The sequence below is a fragment of the Saccopteryx bilineata genome, chromosome 6 (assembly GCF_036850765.1).
Source record: "Saccopteryx bilineata isolate mSacBil1 chromosome 6, mSacBil1_pri_phased_curated, whole genome shotgun sequence".
Lineage (NCBI taxonomy): Eukaryota > Metazoa > Chordata > Mammalia > Chiroptera > Emballonuridae > Saccopteryx > Saccopteryx bilineata.
Window position 1 is genome coordinate 203,506,671 of NC_089495.1, and position 20,281 is coordinate 203,526,951.

Genomic DNA, 20,281 nt, shown 5'->3' on the forward strand with positions numbered 1-20,281 from the left:
GGGAGCTTCTCTGTGTCCGTTTGGTTTCACTTCCTTCGCACCTCATAGCCTCCAACAGAGGTAGGCTTCATCACCATTTTTTGTTCCAACCTAAAAACTGATCCAATAAAGTAATAGGGAACTCCCCTCCTTTCTCCAGCCCCAGAAAGTATTCCTTCCCAATGTTTCTGAGCATTTGTAAACATGCAGCATAATTGCAACTGGCCAACTCTGTCAGTATTTTTCAGTCTGGAGACATGTGTTCCCTCCCATCACAGCTGGGCTTTCAAGGTCTGCTGGAAGAGACATAAGAAAACCAGGAGGGTTTCCTGAAAGACCGTACTTGGGCTGAGAGCTGTTAATAGTTAACTGAGGAGGGAAACATGAATGCACTGAGCAGAGGACAGTATGGGCAAAGGCCCTGGGCCAGGAGGGGGCAGGACACAGAACCTGTGGCTGGAGTCCTAAGTTGAGGGCTAGAGTGAAGGTCAGTTGTGCTTTATTCAAGGGACAAGGACTTACTGATGAACCTGGGGAGTGATGTCTTACTTCATAGGGTTTTTTTATTAGAGATGAAAAACCAACTCAGTTGTGTCATTTTAGTTCCTCAATTGCTCCTCATATATGCCTTGACGGGGGGGGGGGGTGTCCAGCTTAGCCAGTGACCATGGATCATGTTTATGATCCCACACACAAGTTGGATGTGCCCAGGCTGAGGCTGACAATCTCTGGGCCTCGAATCTGGGACCTCCTCAGAGGGCAGGGTTGACTGGGAAATTGTCCACACAGACCTGTTTAACAAACCGTTATGTGGGCTTTGAACCAGTTCCTATTTTAAACCCCTGTATATAGTCAATGAATCATCACAATCCTATGGAGTTCTATTCCCCTCATTTTGCAAAAAACAGGTGAAGTCACTTGTGGGTTTTGCCTACAAGGTATCACAGTATGGTGCAGTTTGCTTTGATGACCTTGTAGTAGTGTGGGAACTACCTTGGTGGGCATGTGCAGCCCCTCACGTTCTGTTCCTGGCTGTGTAGTACTCCCAAGTTTTCTTAGCGAGTCCCCAGTAGAAATAACTGCATGGTTACTTCACGGTGGCCACCCCTCCAGGAGCCTCTGGTATCAGAACCTCAACGGGGAATGGTTTAGCCGTCTCCATTATGTGGCTTTTACTAACTTAGAGGCTCCCCTTCTCCAGACTGGGAAACGGGCCCTGGAGAGGCTTGCAGAGGGCTCCGGGAGCGGGTGGGGTGGGTCCTCTGCGACGGGACTGGGCAGGGGGCGGGGCTGTGGGGGCGGGGCCTGGGCCCTGGGCGTCTGCGCCGGCGCCAATAGGTGGGCGCCCCCTCCAATCTCCCTAGTCCCTGGCAGCGGCGGCAGGATCCAGAGCCCAGATCTCGGCCGGGGTTGGAGCCGTGCGAGTGGCGGTACAATGGCGTGCGCGGGGCTGCTCACTGTGTGCCTCATCCGGCAGCCCACGCCCCAGCCCGCGCGGTCTCCCACGCCAATCACCGGGTCTACCGGACATGCGCTCTTCCAGGATGTGAGTGGGGAGCGGGCAAGGGGCCACGGCTCTCCTTGTTCTGGGGGTTGGCAGTGTTTCTCCAGGTCTTACCTCTCCCTGTGTTTCACTGGGCTGTCTGTCTCTGTCTCTCTTTGCCCTTGTCTCTGTATCTCTCATTGTCTTTTCCTTGTCTCTGTTAGTCTTTCCAAGTCTGTTTGGGGCCCTCGCTCTGTCTCTGGGTCTCTGTTGGTATCTTTCTGACCCTGCTCTTTCTGTTTCCACGCCTCCCTTCTTTTTCTCCTTGCCTTTGTGTCCCATTCTGTGTCTTCCACTCGCTCACCTGCTTGTCTCTGATTCAGTGTCACCGCCTCAGTGCCCCTTGTGTCTGGTGAGGTGGAGGCTATCAACACTTAATCACAGCAGCAGGTGCAGTACTCCTCTATGGCAGCCGCTGGCTGGGCCGAGCCAGCCAGGGGGCCTGGAAGAAGAAGGCTGTGTTTACCCCAGAGTCCCTTATAAATGACCCGGGGCTCTGGGCGTCCCACAGTTGGTCAGGGCTGCCCATAATCATCCTCTGTAGTCTGTGCACTCCCTTTTGGGGTGGTAGGTGGCCCTGAAGCCGCCGTGGGCACCAGCATGGAGCAGCCTGGCCTGGCCTTACTGCCCTGAACCATTCCCCACTTTTCATCCCCACACTTAGTCCCCAACCAGGCCCTCTCATGCTGCTACTGCCAGACGTCCCTGCCTGTGGGAAAGGCTGTACTATCCCCTCCCCACTGCCCTCGGTGACTCAGCACCTTGACTACAGCCCTCCTAGCTGGATGGGACCTGACCCTCCCATAACGCAGGTGGAAAAGCTAAGGCCTGAGGGGTTAGGGGTATGTCCAAAATCACACATGGAAGCAGGGGCATGCTAGATTGTGGCCCCAGGTATCCTGATTCCCAGTTTAGCACCTCTGCTCCCCTCCACCAGGTATCTCCATCTGCCCCAGCCAGGCCACACCAGGCTGCTGTGTGACCCCCAGCCAGTGGCAGACCTCTGAGTTGATTCATCCCTGAGCTCCATCTACACTGAGAAAACAGCTGAAGGGGCGTGGCATTCAGAACATGGAGCTGCTGAGGCTCTCAGTCCAGGCTCTGGCCTGCCCCTTCTTGCTAGGCTGTTGGTCGCCTTTGCTGGGCTGCTTTGGGACCTGGGAGTCTCTGGTTCCTGGGAGAGGCAGAACCATGTCTTGACTCTGCTTTCTGTTTATCTGCATCTGCTGCCCTTTGTTTCTGCTTCTCCATAAATAACCATCCATCCACTCCTGCTTTCTGCCACACTCACACCCCCTTGTGTGCACATGCATGCACACACACAGTGAGTTGGCCTCATAGGAAGCCCCAGTCCTGGAAGTTTTAACCCCAGCCCCCCGCTCTCCCATGTCCCAGGGCAAAAACAGACGCACCTGCAAAGGAAGGACAGGCACACAGGGAAAGAACCCAGAGTGGGCGGAGTCTGGAGTGGACCATAACCACACAACAGAGTTGGGGGTTCAGGTCTGGGATGGGTGCCCGGAATTCTCAGGCCGCATCTTGGCCTATCTTCCTCAAGCTGGGACTGTGCCAAGGGCTGGTGCATTAGACAGAAATCAGGATAGACGCAGTATGGGAGATGGAGGTGCCAGGAGCTGGCCTGCAGCACCCCCCCGTAAGGCCAGGCCCCACAGGAGAAGAGCCAGCAGTTGGACCCGCTGTGCGCTCTTCCTCTGCCCCCCCCCCCGCCCTCACCCCATTGGAAAAGCTCCTGCAGGGCTGAGCTGGGCAGGGAGTTGGGACCAGGCTGGGCATGAGCAAAGGCTAGGCAGGGGGCAGATTGGCAAGCTGCAGTTCTGTTGAGTTGGGTGGGGCCTCTACCTCCCAGACCCCACTCAACGCTCCCATCTATGCCCCTTTGTCCTCTAGGTCTTCCGCAGAGCAGACAAGAATGGTGAGTGGCTTCCCCTAGGTCCCACAGTGGTGTGTGGGGGGGAGAAGGTGGGGAACATGATGGAGGCTCAGGAGGGTTGGGGCTTTGGGGGCACAGTCTGGGATTGAGAAAAGTTTTGGAGGACCCAAATCAATAGACTAAATTAAGGCATCCTTCCTGGAGGAAGTGGTTTTTTGAACCAAGTTAGGCAGGATGGAGGGTGGAAGGGATGTGGTTTAGCCAGAGGCTGAAAGTGGAGCCTTTCTTTCATGCAGTGCCCTGGCACAGGGATGAATACCTTGCTGTATATGACCTCATGTTCTTCACCCCATTTCACAGACAAAGGCGCAGGGGCCAAGGGAGGGGAAGCAGGTTGTCTGAGGTCACACAGCTTTTTTTAATTTTTTTTTAGATTTTATTCATTGATTTTTACAGACAGAAGAGAGAAAGGGGAGAAGGAGCAAGAAGTATCAACTCATAGTTGCTTCACTTTAGATGTTCATTGATTGCTTGTCATAAGTGCCTTGCCCAGGCAAGCCCAGGGTTTTGAACCAGCGATCTTAGCCTTCCAGGTCGACGTTCTATCCACTGTGCCACCACAGGCCAGGCTTTTTTTTTTTTTTTAATGTTTTTATTTTATCAACTTTAGAAGAGCAGAAGGGAGAGAGAGAATGAGAGAGTGACAGGAACATCGATCTGTTCCTGTATGTGCCCTGACTGGGGATAGAACCTGCAACCTCTGTGCTTCGGGATGACACTCTAACCCACTGAGCTCTCTGGCTAGGGCTGAGGTCACACAGCTTTTAATTGGTAGGCCTGGATGATACATGGTCCCAGGCTCCCTGTCTGAGAGTCTGGGAAGTGTGGGCTAATGGGTATGAGACCCTGTGGGGGATTTTACTCTTAAGATTTTTAGAAGGTTCGGTAAGTTTCCACATGACCAGCCATCTGGAGCCAGGGAGGGCCTGGGCATAATAAAGCCGGCTCCAAGGGATTGGCTCCTTCTGCCCTGGACCCTGGGCAGTCTCAGACCCTGGTCTGGGAAAACCTTGAAAACTAAAGCAGGGTTTACATCTCGAGGCAGAATAGTCTGTCTGCAGCTACACGGTAGGTAGCTGTGTGAGGGAAATGATCTGGGCTGTTAGAATGCACTAGTGTAAACTCTGAAAAGAAAATGTGGCAAGGGCATGGTTTTTAAACTTCCTTGAGCTTCATGTTAAAACTTTTATTTTTAACCCAGTTATTTCGCTTGCTGTGCTAGCTTCAGAGAAGAAATCTAATTTGTGACCAGCGCTAGAGGGTCAGTGTTAGTATGGCTTGTGCTGGCTGTTGTGCCATATTCTTGTTGGAGATTATCCGTAGCACCAGAGCTCTTTCTTCCTTGTCAGTCTTGACCCAAAGATGTCACCATTCCTAATTATTTGTCACCGCGAAATTGGTGTTGATTGGAAACTTTTCCTGAAATGGGACAGAACTGCTTGTTGTCCTTTCCATGTAACATAAGCATAGTAATATAAATAAAGTAAGAGCTTAATGTTGTTTTTTAAAAAGCTAAAGCAGGGGACCCTGCAAGCAGGTTACTACCCGTAGGTGACCCAGAACACGTACCCTGAGTGGCCACTTGAGGCTGTGAGCTGAGGCAGCCAGTCAGCCTTGACCTCACCTCTCTCTGGGGTTTTCAGACCCTCTGTGTTTTAGCCTCCTTGAGATAGGATTGTGTCCCCACCCTTTGGCCCTTCTCCTTGGGTTTCTGCATTTGTTTGTTTGTTTATTTATTTTTATTCAGTGAGAGGAGGGGAGGGAGAGACAGACTCCCGCATGCAGCCCGACTGGGATCCACCCAGCAAGCAATGGCTGCAGGAGCAGGGGGGAGAGAGAGAGAAAAGGGGGGGGCAAGAAAGGAAGGGGTGGATAAGCAGATGGACGCTTCTCCTGTGTGCGCCCTGACCGGGAATCAAACCCGGGACATCCACACAGAGGACCAGTGCTGGACCATTGAGCCAACCAGCCAGGGCCTGGGTTTCTTCAAATTGGTGAAGACCATTTGTCCCAACCCACTGATTAGGACTTTGGATCAGAGTCTTCTGTCCACTCTCCCCGCTTAGAGACCGTACAGGCCAGCCCCCCCGTTTCCTTGGCCACCCCACGTAGTACTCAGCCTCTGCTGCATGCCCCCTGTGACAGGGAGGTCATTTCCCCTGCAGCCAGCCTGCTGCTTCTTATAGGGGCCCAACCCTCAGGAAGGTCTCATCAGCCTCCCTGTGGCTTCTCTGTGAAGGGCCTGGGTCCACAGCAAGAAAGTCCCCTCCACCCTAGGGCCAGGCTGGCCGACTCTCAGCCTCCACATCCTCCAGAATAATCTGGGCTCTGCCATGATCTGTTTGTGTCCCAAGCTCTTCATGTATTTCTTCATTTGACGAACATTTATTGAGTCCCTACCCAGAGCCATATGTGTAACGCCCTGTCCCTTGGGTGCGTGCAAAGTGGTCCATTTTGCCTTAAGTGGGCATCTCTGGGGGCCAGCCCCTTTGTTCCCAATAGCCAGGCCCCCCACCAAGCTCAGAATCGCATTGCACCTGGCTGGGTGGTTGTGGAATGCTGTGAAGCCCCCTGGAAAACCCAGACTTAGTGGCAGGCGTGCAGCCAGGGGTCAGGGATATCGACTCTGCTCCCTGTCCACTCGCCAGATGATGGTAAGCTCTCATTTGAGGAGTTCCAGAATTACTTTGCTGACGGGGTTCTCAGCCCTGGGGAGCTGCGGGAGCTGTTCAGAGGCATTGATGGACATTCCACCAAGTGAGTACCAGAGGGAGAGGGAAGAGCCGTGGGTAGATGTGAGGCCCGGTGGTCCCAACCCCACTGTGTCCCCTGCTGCTTTGGTTCCTTACGGAGGACTGGAGGAGGAGGGCAGGCGGGAGAGGGGTGGCAGGGCTCAGTGCCAGGTTTTACCCGCCCACTCACTGCTTCCCTTGCTCCAGCCTTGCCCGTCACACTGCTGCCAGCTGGGACCCTAAAATATCCAGGCCTTAGTCACCACCCATGGTTCAGCCCACAGATGCCCTGCCTCCGTTCCCACTCCCTGGAGGGACCAGAGGACGCCTGGGGACAGCTGGGCGTTGCCTGCTTCCACCCATGTATGCGGGTGCACGAGCACACACTCCTCTCCCCACGTGCGCTCCTAGGTCGGCGGGTCTTGGCACGAGTTTGCGTGCTCTTCTCCCCGTGCCTTCTCACACGGATACAATACGTACACAGCTGTCCTTCCTTCTCACTTCCCTTCCTGCCTCATCTCCTTAGAATAAATGAGGCTCTGGGTCGACATTCCAGGCTCCTGTGTCCCCTACCTCCCATTCTCAGGCTTTGGCTGGACCCTTTGCACCCCCCACCAGATGCTCTAGTCAAAGTCCTTGTCAAGGCCTGACATAGGTAGCCTCTCCTCCAGGAAACCCTCCCTGACCTATCAAGTAATATCCCATACCTTCTGTGTACTGGACCAGCCCTGGCTTCCCCTTCCCAGCCTTGACCACTCCTGTCTGGCTTGTGTCCACCTCTGTCTCTCTTAGCCTGAAATTCCTTTGGAAGCTAAGAGTGAGTCTGAGTTTTTGCCCTCAGAGAATGTAGTTGTTTTTTTTAAACAGAGCCAGAGAGTCAGAGAGGGATAGACAGGGACAGGAACGGAGAGATGAGAAGCATCAATCATTAGGGTTTTTTTGTTTTTTGTTTGTTTTTTTACAGAGACAGAGCGAGAGTCAGAGAGAGGGATAGACAGGGACAGACGGACAGGAACAGAGAGATGAGAAGCATCAATCATTAGTTTCTCGTTGCGCATTGCGACACCTTAGTTGTTCATTGATTGCTTTCTCATATGTGCCTTGACCGCGGCCCTTCAGCAGACCAAGTAACTCCTTGCTCGAGCCAGCGACCTTGGGCTCAAGCTGGTGAGCTTTTGCCCAAACAAGATGAGCCCGCGCTCGAGCTGGCGACCTTGGGGTCTCGAACCTGGGTCTTCCGCATCCCAGTCCGACGCTCTATCCACTGCATCACTGCCTGGTCAGGCATGCCCTCAGAGAGTGTTTGATGGGGCAGTAATATCCTTGTATCCCTTAACCCCCTGCCCCACAGCCTCTGCCCACTGAACAACTTAACGCGGGGTAGGGGCAGCAGTTGTCTCATTTCAGACTCAGCTGGTTGGGAGGGGGAGAAATGTTGGCTTCAAAGTCTCAGTTCACAAGACTCAAATACGCGGGTCTGAAAGGTATCTTCTCCTTTCCCTGCAGTGACTTGGAAACGGAGAAACTGTGTGGTAAGTAGGCCCACTGGAGCTCTTTTCTCCTGGAACCCTTGGGCAGGTGTGATGAGGGGCTGCTGCTGGTCTCCTGATGGAGTGGGCTGGGCTGGGTTCAGGATATAAGGCCTGGTTGGCTGTTGAGGATCTGGGTTGGGTAGATGCGGGGGGGGGGGGGGTGGGGGGGTGGAAACCGAACACCCGCTCTGTCTGCAGACTACTTCTCAGAACACCTGGGTGTCTACCGGCCTGTGCTGGCTGCGCTGGAGTCCCTGAACCGTGCAGTGCTCACTGCCATGGACACCACCAAGTTGGTGAGTGAAAGAGCTGATACAATAGGTGGAGGCCCAAAATGAGCACCACGGTGCCTGCTGTGCTATGGGAACCTGCACTGTCTTAGGACTATGGAGCTAGAGGGCTGGGTTCAAATCCTGGCTGTCCCACCTTCTGTTTATGCCCATTTTCTTCTCCGGGCCTCAGTTTCCTCATCTATAAAATGGGGGTAAAAATAAAGCCTGCCTCCATACTTACTGTGACAATTAAATGAGAATGAAGGCAGGGATTTCTGTCTGTGTTGTTCTCATCCCCAGCACCTAAACTGTGCCTGGTATACAGAAGGCACTTAATACCTGGAGCTGCTGTTGCTGTTTTTATTACTGGCCAGGAACTAACATTACGGGGTACCGGCCCAGGATCCAGCAGGAATGGGCTGGGGACACTGTGCCTGCAGGAATGGGCTGGGGACACTGTGCCTGCAGGAATGGGCTGGGGACACTGTGCCTGCAGGAATGGGCTGGGGACACTGTGCCTGCAGGAATGGGCTGGGGACACTGTGCCTGCAGGAATGGGCTGGGGACACTGTGCCTGCATGTGTCCACAGGCCCGTGCTGCTGTGCAGAGGCTAGTCGGGGGGGACCCTGCTCTGAGGACGTTCAGGAGTAGGCAGTCGTGTGTGCACCCATGTTTGTGTACACGTGTGGAACTGCGCGTGCAAGCATACACAGTGCCTGTAGTCAGGGCTCCAGGCCTCTGTATGGTGACTTCAAAAAATTCTCATGCTGCCCTTGCCTTTATGTGTTCCTTTTAAGAGCTGTCTCCACTTCCCTTTGTCCCATAGCTCTTTTTTTTTTTTTTTTTTTAACAGAGACAGAGAGAGAGAGAGAGAGAGGGATAGACAGGGACAGACAGGAATGGAGAGAGATGAGAAGCATCAATCATTAGTTTTTCGTTGCAACACCTTAGTTGTTCATTGATTGCTTTCTCATATGTGCCTTGGGTGGGGGGGGGAGGGCTACAGCAGACTGAGTAACCCCTTGCTTGAGCCAGCCACCTTGGGTCCAAGCTGGTGAGCTTTGCTCAAACCAGGTGAGCCTGCGCTCAAGCTGGCGACCTTGGGGTCTCGACCCTGGGTCCTCCGCGTCCCAGTCTGACGCTCTATCCACTGTCCCACCTCCTGGTTAGGCTGTCCCATAGCTTTTAATAAGGGGACAAGGAGACAGCAGTGAGAAGCCTGGGATTGTGCCTGACCTATATATGGGAGGGAAACTGACACCCTCAGTCAGTGGATGATCAGCTGAGGACAGCGCTTCCCCTCTGGTTGTTTTCACATGGGATTTAGTAGTTTTTCAGAGGGTCACCCCTTGCAGTCCGGCCTGGGATGAGATTCCACATGGTATGTGGTGAGGGGTTGGTGTGTTGCAGTGACTTCTGGCTCTGTGGCCTGTACACAAGTGTGGTCCTCACCTTCCCTATTGCCATGGAAACAGGGCTCTGGGTATGGACAGCTGGAATGGCAGTCTCTGAGCTCGTTAGGGGAATTCAAACTGCAGGTCAGAGTGAGAGCCCCAACCCACCTCCTCCTGGCCCAGAAAGGGATAAGGATGACCTATCTTGATGACTCTGCTAGCTCCAATCACCTGAGGTTTTTATCTGGCACTCAGTACTTCTGATAGAGCTTCAGCTCAGCCCGCCAAGCCTCTGCCTCTGCAGCCCCTTGGTCACACCACCCCTTCCAGTCCAATGTGACTCAATTGAAGACTTGGTGCACCAGTCTGGAGCCACACTCCTGGTACATGGCCCGGGTCATCCAGTGGCACTGGAAGTTATACAGTGAGGCCATCATGGAGCCACCTGTCCACACTGCTGTGCCGCGCCCAGGCTTGGCCACCAGACGTGGCTGCAGTGCCCCGTTGCCATGCTGCTGGCACTGGGCTTCCAGCTCCAGCTCCAGGCGCTCAGTGAAACCAGGGAAGAGTGTGGAGCCACCGGCCAGAACCACTGTGTTAGCCAGCCTCCTCCGGAGCGTTTCAGGAACCCTCTGCAGTGCCCAGAAGGCCAGTGTGGGCAGTCCTGGCTCAGCGTGGCCTAGCAGACCAGGCTGAAAGATGGGTTCAGGGCAGCGGAAGCGCTCGCTGCTGAGGCAGACAGAGCATCCATTGCCTACGGAGAATCTGGCTGGATGGTGGCGGACAGGGTTACGAAGATCTCCCTCGAAGTCCAGCGACACGTAGCAGCAGCGCTTCTTGAGCTGTGTGACGACCTTTCGGGGTAGGTTCTGCAGCAGTAGATCAGGGTACGCTGCCACTAGCAGGTCCCGCAGGTAGCGGGACAGGGTAGTGCCTGCCACCTCCAGCCGGAAGGTAGCCTTGTGCCAGGAGTGGCCTGCATAGATGGGCGTGGCATGGCACACACCTGCGCCTGCCTCCACAGCCAGCCCACTGAACGCACCAGTGGAGCAGAGCGCCAACAACGCAGTGCTGGCCATCTGGCACGCAGGCACTGCCAGGGCCTCGAACAGCAGCTCGGCCACCCTCTCGCGGCTTGACGGTGGCGCCGACGGCGAGTCGCTCACCAGCACGGGCCACTGTTCTGGGCACACCTGGAGACCTCCCACCAGCAGGCGCTCCCACAGCCCCTCCAGCGCCTCCCAGTCCACCACCACACCATGCTTGATGGGGTGCGCCCGCGCCACGCCCCCCGCCAACTCACAGCCAGGGGACCCGGGCAGCACGGGCCGGTCCCAGCTGGGCACCAGGCTGGAGGTCTTAAGCTCCAGACGTGGCTGTTTCTCGCCCGCGAAGCCTGCCTTGGTGAAGCCCGAGCCCTGGTCCACCACGATGGCGATGCGGCCCAGTGAGGGCGGCCGGCGGACCCTGCGACTTCCCGATGCGGACGCCACCTTCTGGTCTCAGCTCCGTCCCCAGAGACTCTGTTCTGCCCCAGCTAGCCTAGATGGAGGCTCGCCTTTCAGCTCTTGGCTCTGCGCCTTGGGCCCAAATCCCTACCCTGATGGGCTACTACTTTCTCAATTCAAGGCTCCAGTTCGCTTTTTCCGGTCTGAGGGGATTTCTCTTGGCTCCGCCCTTAGGCCTAAGGCTCCGCCTCTGGTTCAAAGGGTAAGGATCTACCTTTACACTAGGCCCCACCCTCTGCTGTGGCAAAGGCCTCTCAGCCTTTTCAGAGGTGGATAGTGAGAGGGCCGGGCCAAATCCTTTTAGAAGCCACAGGGAGCAGCTCTGGGAACGAAGGGGCCTTTTGCCAATGTCATCTGGACATATATGCCCTCCTTGGGGACCCAGCAGTCCAGCCCAGTCCTTGAGCCCAGGCAGTGCCTTGGACCTCTCACCTGCGCTTGACTGGAAGTAGTTCCTGGGTGTGGAGGTGGGAGGGCGTCATCCAAGAAGGAAGGAAAAGAACTTAGATCCATCTAATTGTGACCTCAGTCCTCAGCACCTGCTGTGCCTCCGCATCCCCTCCCCCAGTGAAAACTCCCTGAGCCCCTCCTCTCTCCTGGGACAGGGTCAAGGGCAGTGATTTGGGCATCCAGGGGTCTGGCTGCAGCTGCCCAACACAGCTAATCTGATACCTTCCCCAACCACTTCAGATTATCTGATGTACTTTAGCCAAATGTGGGGCTTCTCCCCTCTCAGTGCCCAAGAGGAAGCCCTGAATCAGACCTATAGCCACTCTGAGTATCTGTGTGCTTATCCTTGAGGGGCCCAGCTGCAGAGTTCCACAGAGGAGCTCTGCCTTCAGGGGCTTCCACCTATGGACTCACGTGGGCCTGAGTTTGTGACTTAGTTCTGAAGCTGATTCCTTGTGCGAGCAAGTCGTATCTTTCTGAGCTCAGTTTCTTCCTCAAAAGGTAGTAATCCTCACACTCAGGGAAGAGGCCGTTGGTGCTCTCTGTAGAGTCTCGTTCTCTTTAGGACCATTTTGGTTGCTAAGTTGAAGACACACATAAACTAAAATAAGGATTTTATTATAAGGATCTTGTATGTATTATGGATACCAATGACAAAAGAGAAATTGGGTTTCAGGAACAGACTGGAAGCAAGGCCGAACTCCAGGGGCTGTGGGGAACGCAGGATGTGTACTGGCTCTGGACTGTTTTTATTCTGAAGACTGGCTTCAGCCTGTGCATGTTCATATAGAAAACAGTCTCTTATAGCTCCTGAATTACAGTCCCAGGGAAGGGGCTGATAGGACCTGCTTGGGCCAATGGCTGATGGCCAGGAGGTGTAACCCTGTGGACAGTAAGGGAGGGTCAGTTCTTACAAATAGCAAGGGAGATGGGATGGGTTGCGGAACCTCCAGCATGATATAGGTGACTAGAGGGGACATCAACAGTGACGAAAGTGCATCTTCAGCCACACCTGTAGTTTTAGTGAGCTGGGGTTTTCACCTGCTGCATTTGCCTCTCAAAAGTGACATTCTAATGGTGGTCGCCAGTGGAAAGCAGGCTGCAGGTTCGGAAGGACTGGGGAGGTTCTACGTTCTGGAGCTGGGTTTGGGACTCAGGACAGTGCAGAGAAGCAGCTGCACACAGAAAATGTGCTGGGCCTCTCGTGGGTGATAGGGAGGTGAGCCTCCACTTGAAGACCACAAGGGGCCGTATGGCCGGAGCAGGGATGATGGTGGAAGTCACTGAGAAGCCCTACAGAGGAAGGCAGGTTGGGGGGAGCGCCTGCACATTCGAGGAATAGGTTTGGGTATTTCCCTGTGGACAATGGAGAACCAGTGTGAGCTTATGAGCAGGGTGAACTGCCCTCCAGATAAGTGAAGAAGTTTTTGGCTACCGTGTGGAGGAGGGGATGGGTCAGGGTAGGCTGGAAGACACCTGACTGAATTGCCTTGTGGGTTACCAAGCAGAGTGGATAGGAGTGAGGGCTCAGAGGTCCAGAACCCCAGCCTCTCCTGGGTGCCCTCACAGGCAGGACGTGAGTCTCAAAGCCACCCCCAACCCCTCTGCCCCCCGCTGACAGTAGGACCCTCAGTTTTCCAAGGTGGTGGCTGTTTGCCTGGGACTCACCCTCTGCCTAAGAAGGGCTTGTAAATTCTCGGGACTCTTGGAGATACCATGCTTCTGCTGAAGCAGGCCCTCCTCCCAGCGTGGCAAAGCCTCAGTTTCTCCTAACTCACCTCCCTTGGGCCTGCAGACCTGGCAAGGCCCAGGCCTTCCCCCAGGCCTTGTTCGGGAAGGGGAACACCTCTCTTCTCCACTGTGGTAGGATGCCCTATCCTCAGGGGCAGGGGGCCTGACCCTTGGGTCACAAGGAAGGAGAAAGCATTGGCTCTAGACCACAGCCTTTGCTTAGCCCTCAATTCACCTGTTCATCCCGTCTTGCTCTTATGTCAAGACATCTCAGACAGAGCCAGGTTTGCTATGCGCTCTTTATTGGGCCCAGGGCCGGGGACCGGTAGACCCGGCTAGGTGCTCAGGCTCGCAGGCGAGGGCCGAAGTGCCCGCGCAGAAGGTCCTGGGTAGAGTCAGCGTCGCTTCCCGAGTCGCGAGTAGCGCGGCCGCCAGCTCCACGGGGCCTTGGCTCCGCCCCCGCGCTGGCCCCGCCCCAGGTTCCTCCTGCTGCGCGTCGCCCGGGATGCAGCCCGGTGTCGGTGTCCCGTAAGAGCTGCAGAAGCAGGACCTCCATCTCACTCGCACCCCGGTGCAGCTCCGTGCTGTCGCCTGCTCCCCGCATCATGGGTGGCTCCGCTGGGGAGTCCATTGCAACCTCGCTCGGCTGCCCGGGCCTTGCGCCCCGGCCTGCCGCCTCTTCAGCTAGCTGCTGCCGCTTGCTCACCGGGACAACCAGTACGATCTTGGTCTGGGGATAGAGCAGCGGTGTGAGGAGAAAGAGCGCACCCCGCCTTCTTCCTCGGGACCCTCACCCACCCAGGACCTGTCTCCCAAGACTCTGCCCTCTACTTTTTCAGGTCTCCCGCCATCCTTCCATGCCCGGGAGGGAGATCCCTACCCTGCCCCATCTCCAGGGACACCCCTCCACTCCCGGACCTTCACCCAGGCTGACCTGAGACCTTGCTCTGTCCATAGCAATGCGATCCCGGATACTTGGCCTGCCAGCCTTCACGGGACCCTCACCAAGATCGTCTGCCCACTTGAAGAGGGGAGAAGTAGCATTTTTTTTTTTTAATTAATTTAAGCGAGAGAGATGGGACACATCCATTCCTATATGTGTCCTGAGGGGGGATCCCACCAGCAACCTCTGTGCTTCAGGATGAAGCTCTAACCAACCAGGGCAAAAGTAGCATGTTTTGAGGCTGGGGGCTGGATAGGGGGCATAAGAAAACTCCTGATGTTCATAGCTTAGTGTCACCTACCAACCATGCTAGGACTCCACCCACCCATCCAGGTTATGAGAATCCGCTCCTGCCCACCCTTCTGACTCCCAAGTCTCATCCACTTCCTGGTTTCTGGAATCCCTACCCTCCCTTCTGGGCTTTTAGGACGCCATCCACACCCACGTGGATTTCTGGAACCTTCATCCTGAGGAAGGTTTTTCTGACCCCATAGTCCATGCCCCTAGGACTTCTGCCCATAAGACCTAGAGTCCCAGCATCACCTCCTGCCCACCTTGTCCATGTTCCCCTGACCCCCACCTGCCCCTCAGCCCCTGGCACTTACGCCTGGCTTCTGCCTGAGGTGGCCAAAGAACTGATGTTTCCCCTGGGCCTTGTCCACATCAGGTGGCCTCTCCTTGCCCACCTGCTTGGGCACTTTGGTTCTCTTGTGAGAATTGCTGTTTCCCATGGCAGAGCTGGTCAACACTGGGATCCACCACCCATGCTACTCTACCCTGCCTTCTGGCTGGGGCCCCCACCCTAGCATTGTCCCAGAGAGATCACATTGTGACCTCACTGGGTGACATCACCAGCTCCAGGCTCTGAGCTCCCCGTTCACTCTGTGACTTCTGGCCTTGGTTTCTCAGCTGTAGAGGGCTAGTGATCACAAATGATGTGGTTTCATTAGTGGGCAATCATGAAGGTGCTTAGTGATGAGTACAGAGGAATTTCTGTAGCCTGAGTTTGAATTCTGTCTCTGTCACCAACTAGTTGTGTAATCATGGCCAAAGTAATCAACTACTCTAGGCCTCAGTCTTCTCATCTGCAAAATTAGGTCAGTTATGGTTCCTGTAAGTTATGAGGATTAAATGAAATTCTGTTTAAAATAGGGCCTGGCATACAGTGGGTGATTGTGTTAGTTGGGTTCTTTGCTTGCGAGCGACAAAAACTGACCAATCATTTTAAGTACCATTTTATTTTATTTTATTTTTTAAAGTGTCCTTTTTAAAGGGAATTTATTGGAAGGATTTTAGAGGGCTCAGAGTGTGACCAGAAAATCTAGAGTTAGAAGTCTAGAGAAACCAGAAACCACTGGCCAGTCAGAATGAGAAGTCTCATCCTCCCCTCTGTCCTTGCCTCCCACAAGCCTCCTCCTAAGCCTGGCCATGCAGGCTCCATCTGATATGTGAGACAAGACAGGTCATGCGCAGGAGACAAAACCCCTGATGGATGGTGCAGGAAGGGCAGGCACCTGGACCACAGTTCCCAAGGGCCTGGCATATGGTCTGCCACTCTCTCTCTGCCCTTCTTGGAAGGGGTTGGGGAGGCTGTTTGTGGAGCTGGAGGTTGAGTTGTGCTGGGGTGTGTGTGTTATGATAGTAACTTGGCTGTCTTGTGTCTGCAGCTCCTAGTAAAAGGTGCTCAGTAAATGTTTGTTACGTGGATGAATGTGAACACACATAGACTGTGAGTCTGTGGCCAGCTGCTGAGTATGGAGCCACATCACACCATCATTTTCCCTCACAAGTCAAAATAGGTCTTTGGATGTCCTGTGACCTCCCCTACCCCTAGCCCCCCACCAGCCTAACTGCAGGGGCCTCACTGGCTCAAGGTGGTGGCCCCAATATGGAAGTGGCCCTGGGGCCCAGCGAATGGCAAATCCCTCCCTGTAAGTTGGCAACATACTTCCCAGGAAGGGAGGCCAGGCCCACCTCCCTGTCCCTGTGCCCTCCTGCTTATGCCAGGTCTGCAGGTCCTTTTATGCTGCCCCTGTTGCTCTGATGGGGAGGGTGTGGAGGAGCGCGGAGTGGCTCCCCATTCAGAAATATATGCTTGGTGCCCAGAGGTGCTGACGCTGCCCCCTCTGCCCCCAGGAGTATGAGCGGGCCTCCAAGCTGGACCAGTTTGTGACTCGCTTCCTGCTGCGGGAAACCGTAAGCCAGCTACAAGCCCTGCAGAGCTCGCTGGAAGGGGCGTCAGATACCCTGGAGGCCCAGGCCCGTGGGCCACGGTATGTGACCCGGACCTGCTGGCTTGCAGTCCAGTTCATGAACACCCGTTAGCTCCACATTCCAAGCCCCTCGGCTTTGATTGCACTCCTAGTTTCAACACCCTTGAGCCCAAACTCTTGTTCTGGGGCAGGGCGGTCAAGCAGATAGGAGAAGGTGGCTGGCTTTGAGGCTGGGCCTCGATGTCCCTGGAAGCCTGTCTTGCCCCACCCAGACCTGGCCCTGTGTTGGGCCCCCAGTCCTTGGCCCTGAGGGCCTGCGGGCAGTGGACTGAGCTGCCACTTTCCTTAGGTCACATGAAGAGAGAATGGTGGTGCAGAGCAGGCCCCGCGGCAGTCGGCGGGCCGGGCGCAGGGCCCTGTGGAGCGGCAGTTGGTCACCCACCTGGGCTCCTGGCTCCTCTGACACAGGTGTGCCTGTGGGGGGGGCTGGCTGAGGAGGGTCCGGAGCAGTGCCCCCCAGCCTGACTTCTCCCATGGGCCCCGACCCCCAGGGCAGAGTTCAGAGGCTGAGATGCAGTGGAGGCTCCAGGTCAACCGTCTCCAGGAGCTCATCGACCAACTCGAGTGCAAGGTCAGCGCTGAGTGAGCAGCGCCCCATGGGGGGCGGGCCTTCCTGGGATCTGCCCAAGGCAGGCACATGCCAGGGGCCTGGCCCACACTCTGTGTCCCTCACAGGCCCCCCGGCTGGAACCCCTACATGAAGAAGAGCTTACCAAGGGGCCTGACTCGGTGAGTCTGGGAAAGGGACAGGCAGCTGGGTATTATGTAGGGAGGGGGCTCACAGGGCCAGCTGCCCCCTGGCCTCTGCCTTGTATGCGTACCCCTTTCCCAGCTTTGGTCTAGCCCTCACCCCCAAACCTGGCAGGAAGGTGCTAGGCTCTGGTCCTTGCTCTGTGACCCTGCGGAAATCACTGTTCCTCTTTGGGCCTCAGTTTCCCTGATCTGCATTTCTGAAAGCTGGGTCTGAGGCAGTGGGGATGGAGGCTGGAAGGGACAGTAAGAACTGTGGTGGCCTATTGCAGGAGAGAGAGAGAATGACTATATCGAGGAAGTCACCCTGGTTATGGGGAGAAGAGGATGGAGGCAGGGAGGTTGGGGGCCAGGTTGGGGCAGAAGCCTGACCTCAGGACCTCAGGGTAGGCCAGGTCTGCTGCAAGGCAAGCAGGGCGGGGTCCTCCAGGAAGCCACAGCTAGCCCCGCACCTGTGCCCTGCCCTGCCCGAGCTGACTGGGCTGCCTTTCTTTGCTAGCACATCCTTCTGGCCCAGAGGCAGGTGCAGGTGGCAGAAGGAGCGCTGCAGGACTTCCACCGGGCCCTGAGCTGCTATGTGGACTTCACAGGGGCCCAGAGCCATTGCCTGCAGTGAGTCCCTAGCCCCCGGTCAGCCCGCCAAGGTGGGGGGCGGGCAGGGAGGTGCGCTGGGGCTGGGCACCTCGGGCCAGGGCTCCCATTAGATATCCCTGGCTGGGTGGGCAGCGGTCGTGGCAGCCCAGGCCTGGATTGCCCTGGCCATCTCTTTGGCTCTGTAGTGTGTCTGCCCAGAAGATGCTAAACAATGCCTCCTTCACCCTGTATGAGTTCTGGCGGGATGAGGACTCCTGGAGAAGGTATGACTGGTGGTCTAATTGTTGGTGTTTATGGGGTATGGGCCCTGGAGTGAGTCAGGCCTGGGTTCAAATCCTCCTCTCCTATTCACTGGATGTGTGACCTCAGGAGAGTTATTTAACCCCTGTGAGCCCTAGTGGCCTCTTTCCAAAATGGGAGTGATAACAGGTTCACCCTCGTTTGAGCTGAAGAGAGGATGTGCAAAGAACTGAACATGGAGCCAGGTACATAGTAGGTGCTCAATGAACACAGCGTCACCACTGTGTCGCATCCTTTGTCAGGCACTTGCATTTACTTCATGCAATCCTCCCAGTATCCCAGTACAGTTGACACTGTTGTCCCATTTCACCGAGGAGAAAATTGAGGCTCAGAGGCGGTATGAGGAAGGACTGGGATCTGAATCCAGGCCGCAGGACTGGTTGGGAGTGGGGAGCTCTTAACCAGGTGGTCTTGCTCACTGGGGGACTAGCCGAGTCCGCTCCCTGGCCCTCCCCAGGCACCAGCAGTCCACCTGCAGTAAGGCCTTCCAGCGCATCCTCGTTGACCACCTGCGGGCTCCAGACACCCTCACCACTGTGTTCTTCCCAGGTGTGCTGAAGCCCCTGACCCTCTCCGTAGCCCTGGGACCTGAGGAAGGGCAGTGGGCCCCTGGTGGCCTCTGACCACTAACCTCTGACCCCCAGCCTCCTGGTGGATTATGAATAATAACTGAGCCTGACCTGCGTTAGCCAAGGACCCTGGGGCCCTGCCTGCCTCCTGGAGCGTCTGGACTGGTCAAGTCAGCACCGGGACCAGGGATGCTGCTGCTCCTAGACCTCGGGCCTGGCTCTCGGGGCCTCCCAGCCCAGCTGGCGGAGAGTCTCTCAGCCCAGGGATCAGGGACTGGGCCGCTTGCTTTCTGTTTCTTTATCAGTGTATTTTACTGTTTGTAGCTTTGGTCTCTGAGGCACTCTGGCCTCTCCGTGGCCTCAGGCCCGGATTCCATCCCCTCTGCCTCTGCCTTGCTGTGCGCCCCAGGGCAGATCCTCTCCCTCTGTGGGTGGGCCTCGGGCTGTCTGGTTGCCTAGTGGGTACCCTGCTTTCTTCCTGCTGTCTGGGGGCCAAGCTTCTGCTCTTCCTCAACCAGCAGAACCGGGGCTGATTGATGCTCAGGGACCCGCAATCCCACCCAGGACCTCGACCCCTGAGGCTGGGCTGGATCTACTGCAGTGTGGGGTAAGGACCTGAGTGTCCCCATCACCCTCTGGGCTGGCAGGCTTCCAACTCTTCCAGCACCCTCCACTACACCAGAGACATCTGAAAGATCCTGGGTTGGTTTGCATGTCATTTGCATGTCATTTGCATGTTCATGCCCATCCATACTCAGGACACTGTGGGAAGCCCCAAGGTGACCTTGCCAAGTAGCAATAATTTGGGTCTAGAGTCACCTGCTCTCCCCAGATACCTCTGAACCCCAGCCTGTGACCCCAGCAGAAAGACAATAAAGGCAGTGGTCACCTCTGGTGTGGCATCCTGTCTCTAGAGCCCTTGGCAAGAATCCGGGCTGTGAGGCGGGTTTGCATCTCAGACCACAGGCTCTGGGCAGGAAGCAGTTCTTCAGAAATCGACCCATTTCCCATCTCCAGCCCCCAGCCTGCAGATGGTGGGAACTTCACCGCTGCTGACCCTGGTTTCCTCAGCTCCGCCCTCTCGCACCCCCCGCAAGCCCTGGTTCTGGGAATGAAGATGGTCTGGGCTTTCAGCCCCCTTCCACGGCTGGCTGGGGGTTCTAGCTCCACCCCCCACTTTGCCGAGAGGCTGTGTGCGCAGTGGAGTTGGGGGCTGAGCACAGCCTTCTCAGGCTCCCAGATAGCATGCTGGGTTCTGTGTAACCTGTTCCCAAACAGAACCTCTCCCTCTGCCCCTCCTCACCTCCTCCCAGTCAGCCCTGCCACCTGACCTATAGCAGCTCCAGGAGAGGAACGGCCAGTCTGTCTGGGGGACCTTCCTTTGAGCCGCCTGGGGGGGGAGGGACGAAGGGCATGGAGGGTGGTGACTGACACAAACAAGGGCTCTGAAGGGAGGTGCATGGCACCACGAGAGAGCACAGGTGGCCTCTGACTGTCCGGGGGGTGGAGTCGGGAGGTTTCCAGCCTCCCAGGGGAAGGAGAGTGGCCTCCCCTGAAAGAGGCCCAGAACTGGGCTGTGGCCAGGCTGAGGGAAAGGGCCGAAGCCAGGGCGGGCAGGTAGCAGGGCCTCAAAAGTGCCTCATCCTGAGGGAGCTGTGGTTTGAAGCCACGGTGGCCAGCCTGTGGGCTGAGTGACGTTTCACCAATGTTCCTGAATGCCCAGGTGGTGCCAGGTCCTTGCTGGGCACTGTGGCACGGC

The 20,281-nt window shown here is 56.0% G+C and overlaps 2 protein-coding genes across 4 annotated transcripts; one reads left to right on the forward strand and one right to left on the reverse strand.

The window, feature by feature from the left end:
- The first annotated feature begins 1,344 nt into the window (after positions 1 to 1,344).
- Positions 1,345 to 18,850, forward strand: NECAB3 (N-terminal EF-hand calcium binding protein 3). Of its 3 annotated transcripts, XM_066237069.1 has the most exons (13): positions 1,345 to 1,525; positions 3,431 to 3,455; positions 6,122 to 6,230; positions 7,712 to 7,737; positions 7,936 to 8,033; positions 16,173 to 16,309; positions 16,599 to 16,717; positions 16,801 to 16,880; positions 16,985 to 17,038; positions 17,559 to 17,671; positions 17,839 to 17,916; positions 18,411 to 18,502; positions 18,598 to 18,850. In XM_066237069.1, exons 1-13 carry the CDS (start codon positions 1,415 to 1,417, stop codon positions 18,624 to 18,626), a joined length of 1,071 nt encoding a protein of 356 aa, XP_066093166.1. In that variant the 5' UTR covers positions 1,345 to 1,414; the 3' UTR covers positions 18,627 to 18,850. The 3 variants fall into 3 exon arrangements, with proteins under 3 accessions (XP_066093166.1, XP_066093167.1, XP_066093165.1); XM_066237070.1 differs by lacking the exon at positions 18,411 to 18,502; XM_066237068.1 differs by lacking the exon at positions 18,598 to 18,850 and having other exon boundaries at positions 18,411 to 18,576.
- ACTL10 (actin like 10) lies at positions 9,702 to 10,575 on the reverse strand. The gene has a single exon (XM_066237071.1). It carries the CDS (start codon positions 10,481 to 10,483, stop codon positions 9,746 to 9,748), a length of 738 nt encoding a protein of 245 aa, XP_066093168.1. The 5' UTR covers positions 10,484 to 10,575; the 3' UTR covers positions 9,702 to 9,745.
- Positions 18,851 to 20,281: the final 1,431 nt, after the last annotated feature.

Excerpts from the sequence above, each read along its gene's own strand:
- NECAB3 (XM_066237068.1), top strand. The coding sequence starts at position 1,415 with ATGGCGTGCGCGGGGCTGCTCACTGTGTGCCTCATCCGGCAGCCCACG. Across the intron at positions 6,231-7,711 it reads ATTGATGGACATTCCACCAA|TGACTTGGAAACGGAGAAAC; the intron begins GTGAGTACCAGA and ends CTTTCCCTGCAG. Across the intron at positions 17,672-17,838 it reads GCCCAGAGCCATTGCCTGCA|TGTGTCTGCCCAGAAGATGC; the intron begins GTGAGTCCCTAG and ends TTGGCTCTGTAG.
- ACTL10 (XM_066237071.1), bottom strand. The coding sequence starts at position 10,483 with ATGGCCAGCACTGCGTTGTTGGCGCTCTGCTCCACTGGTGCGTTCAGT.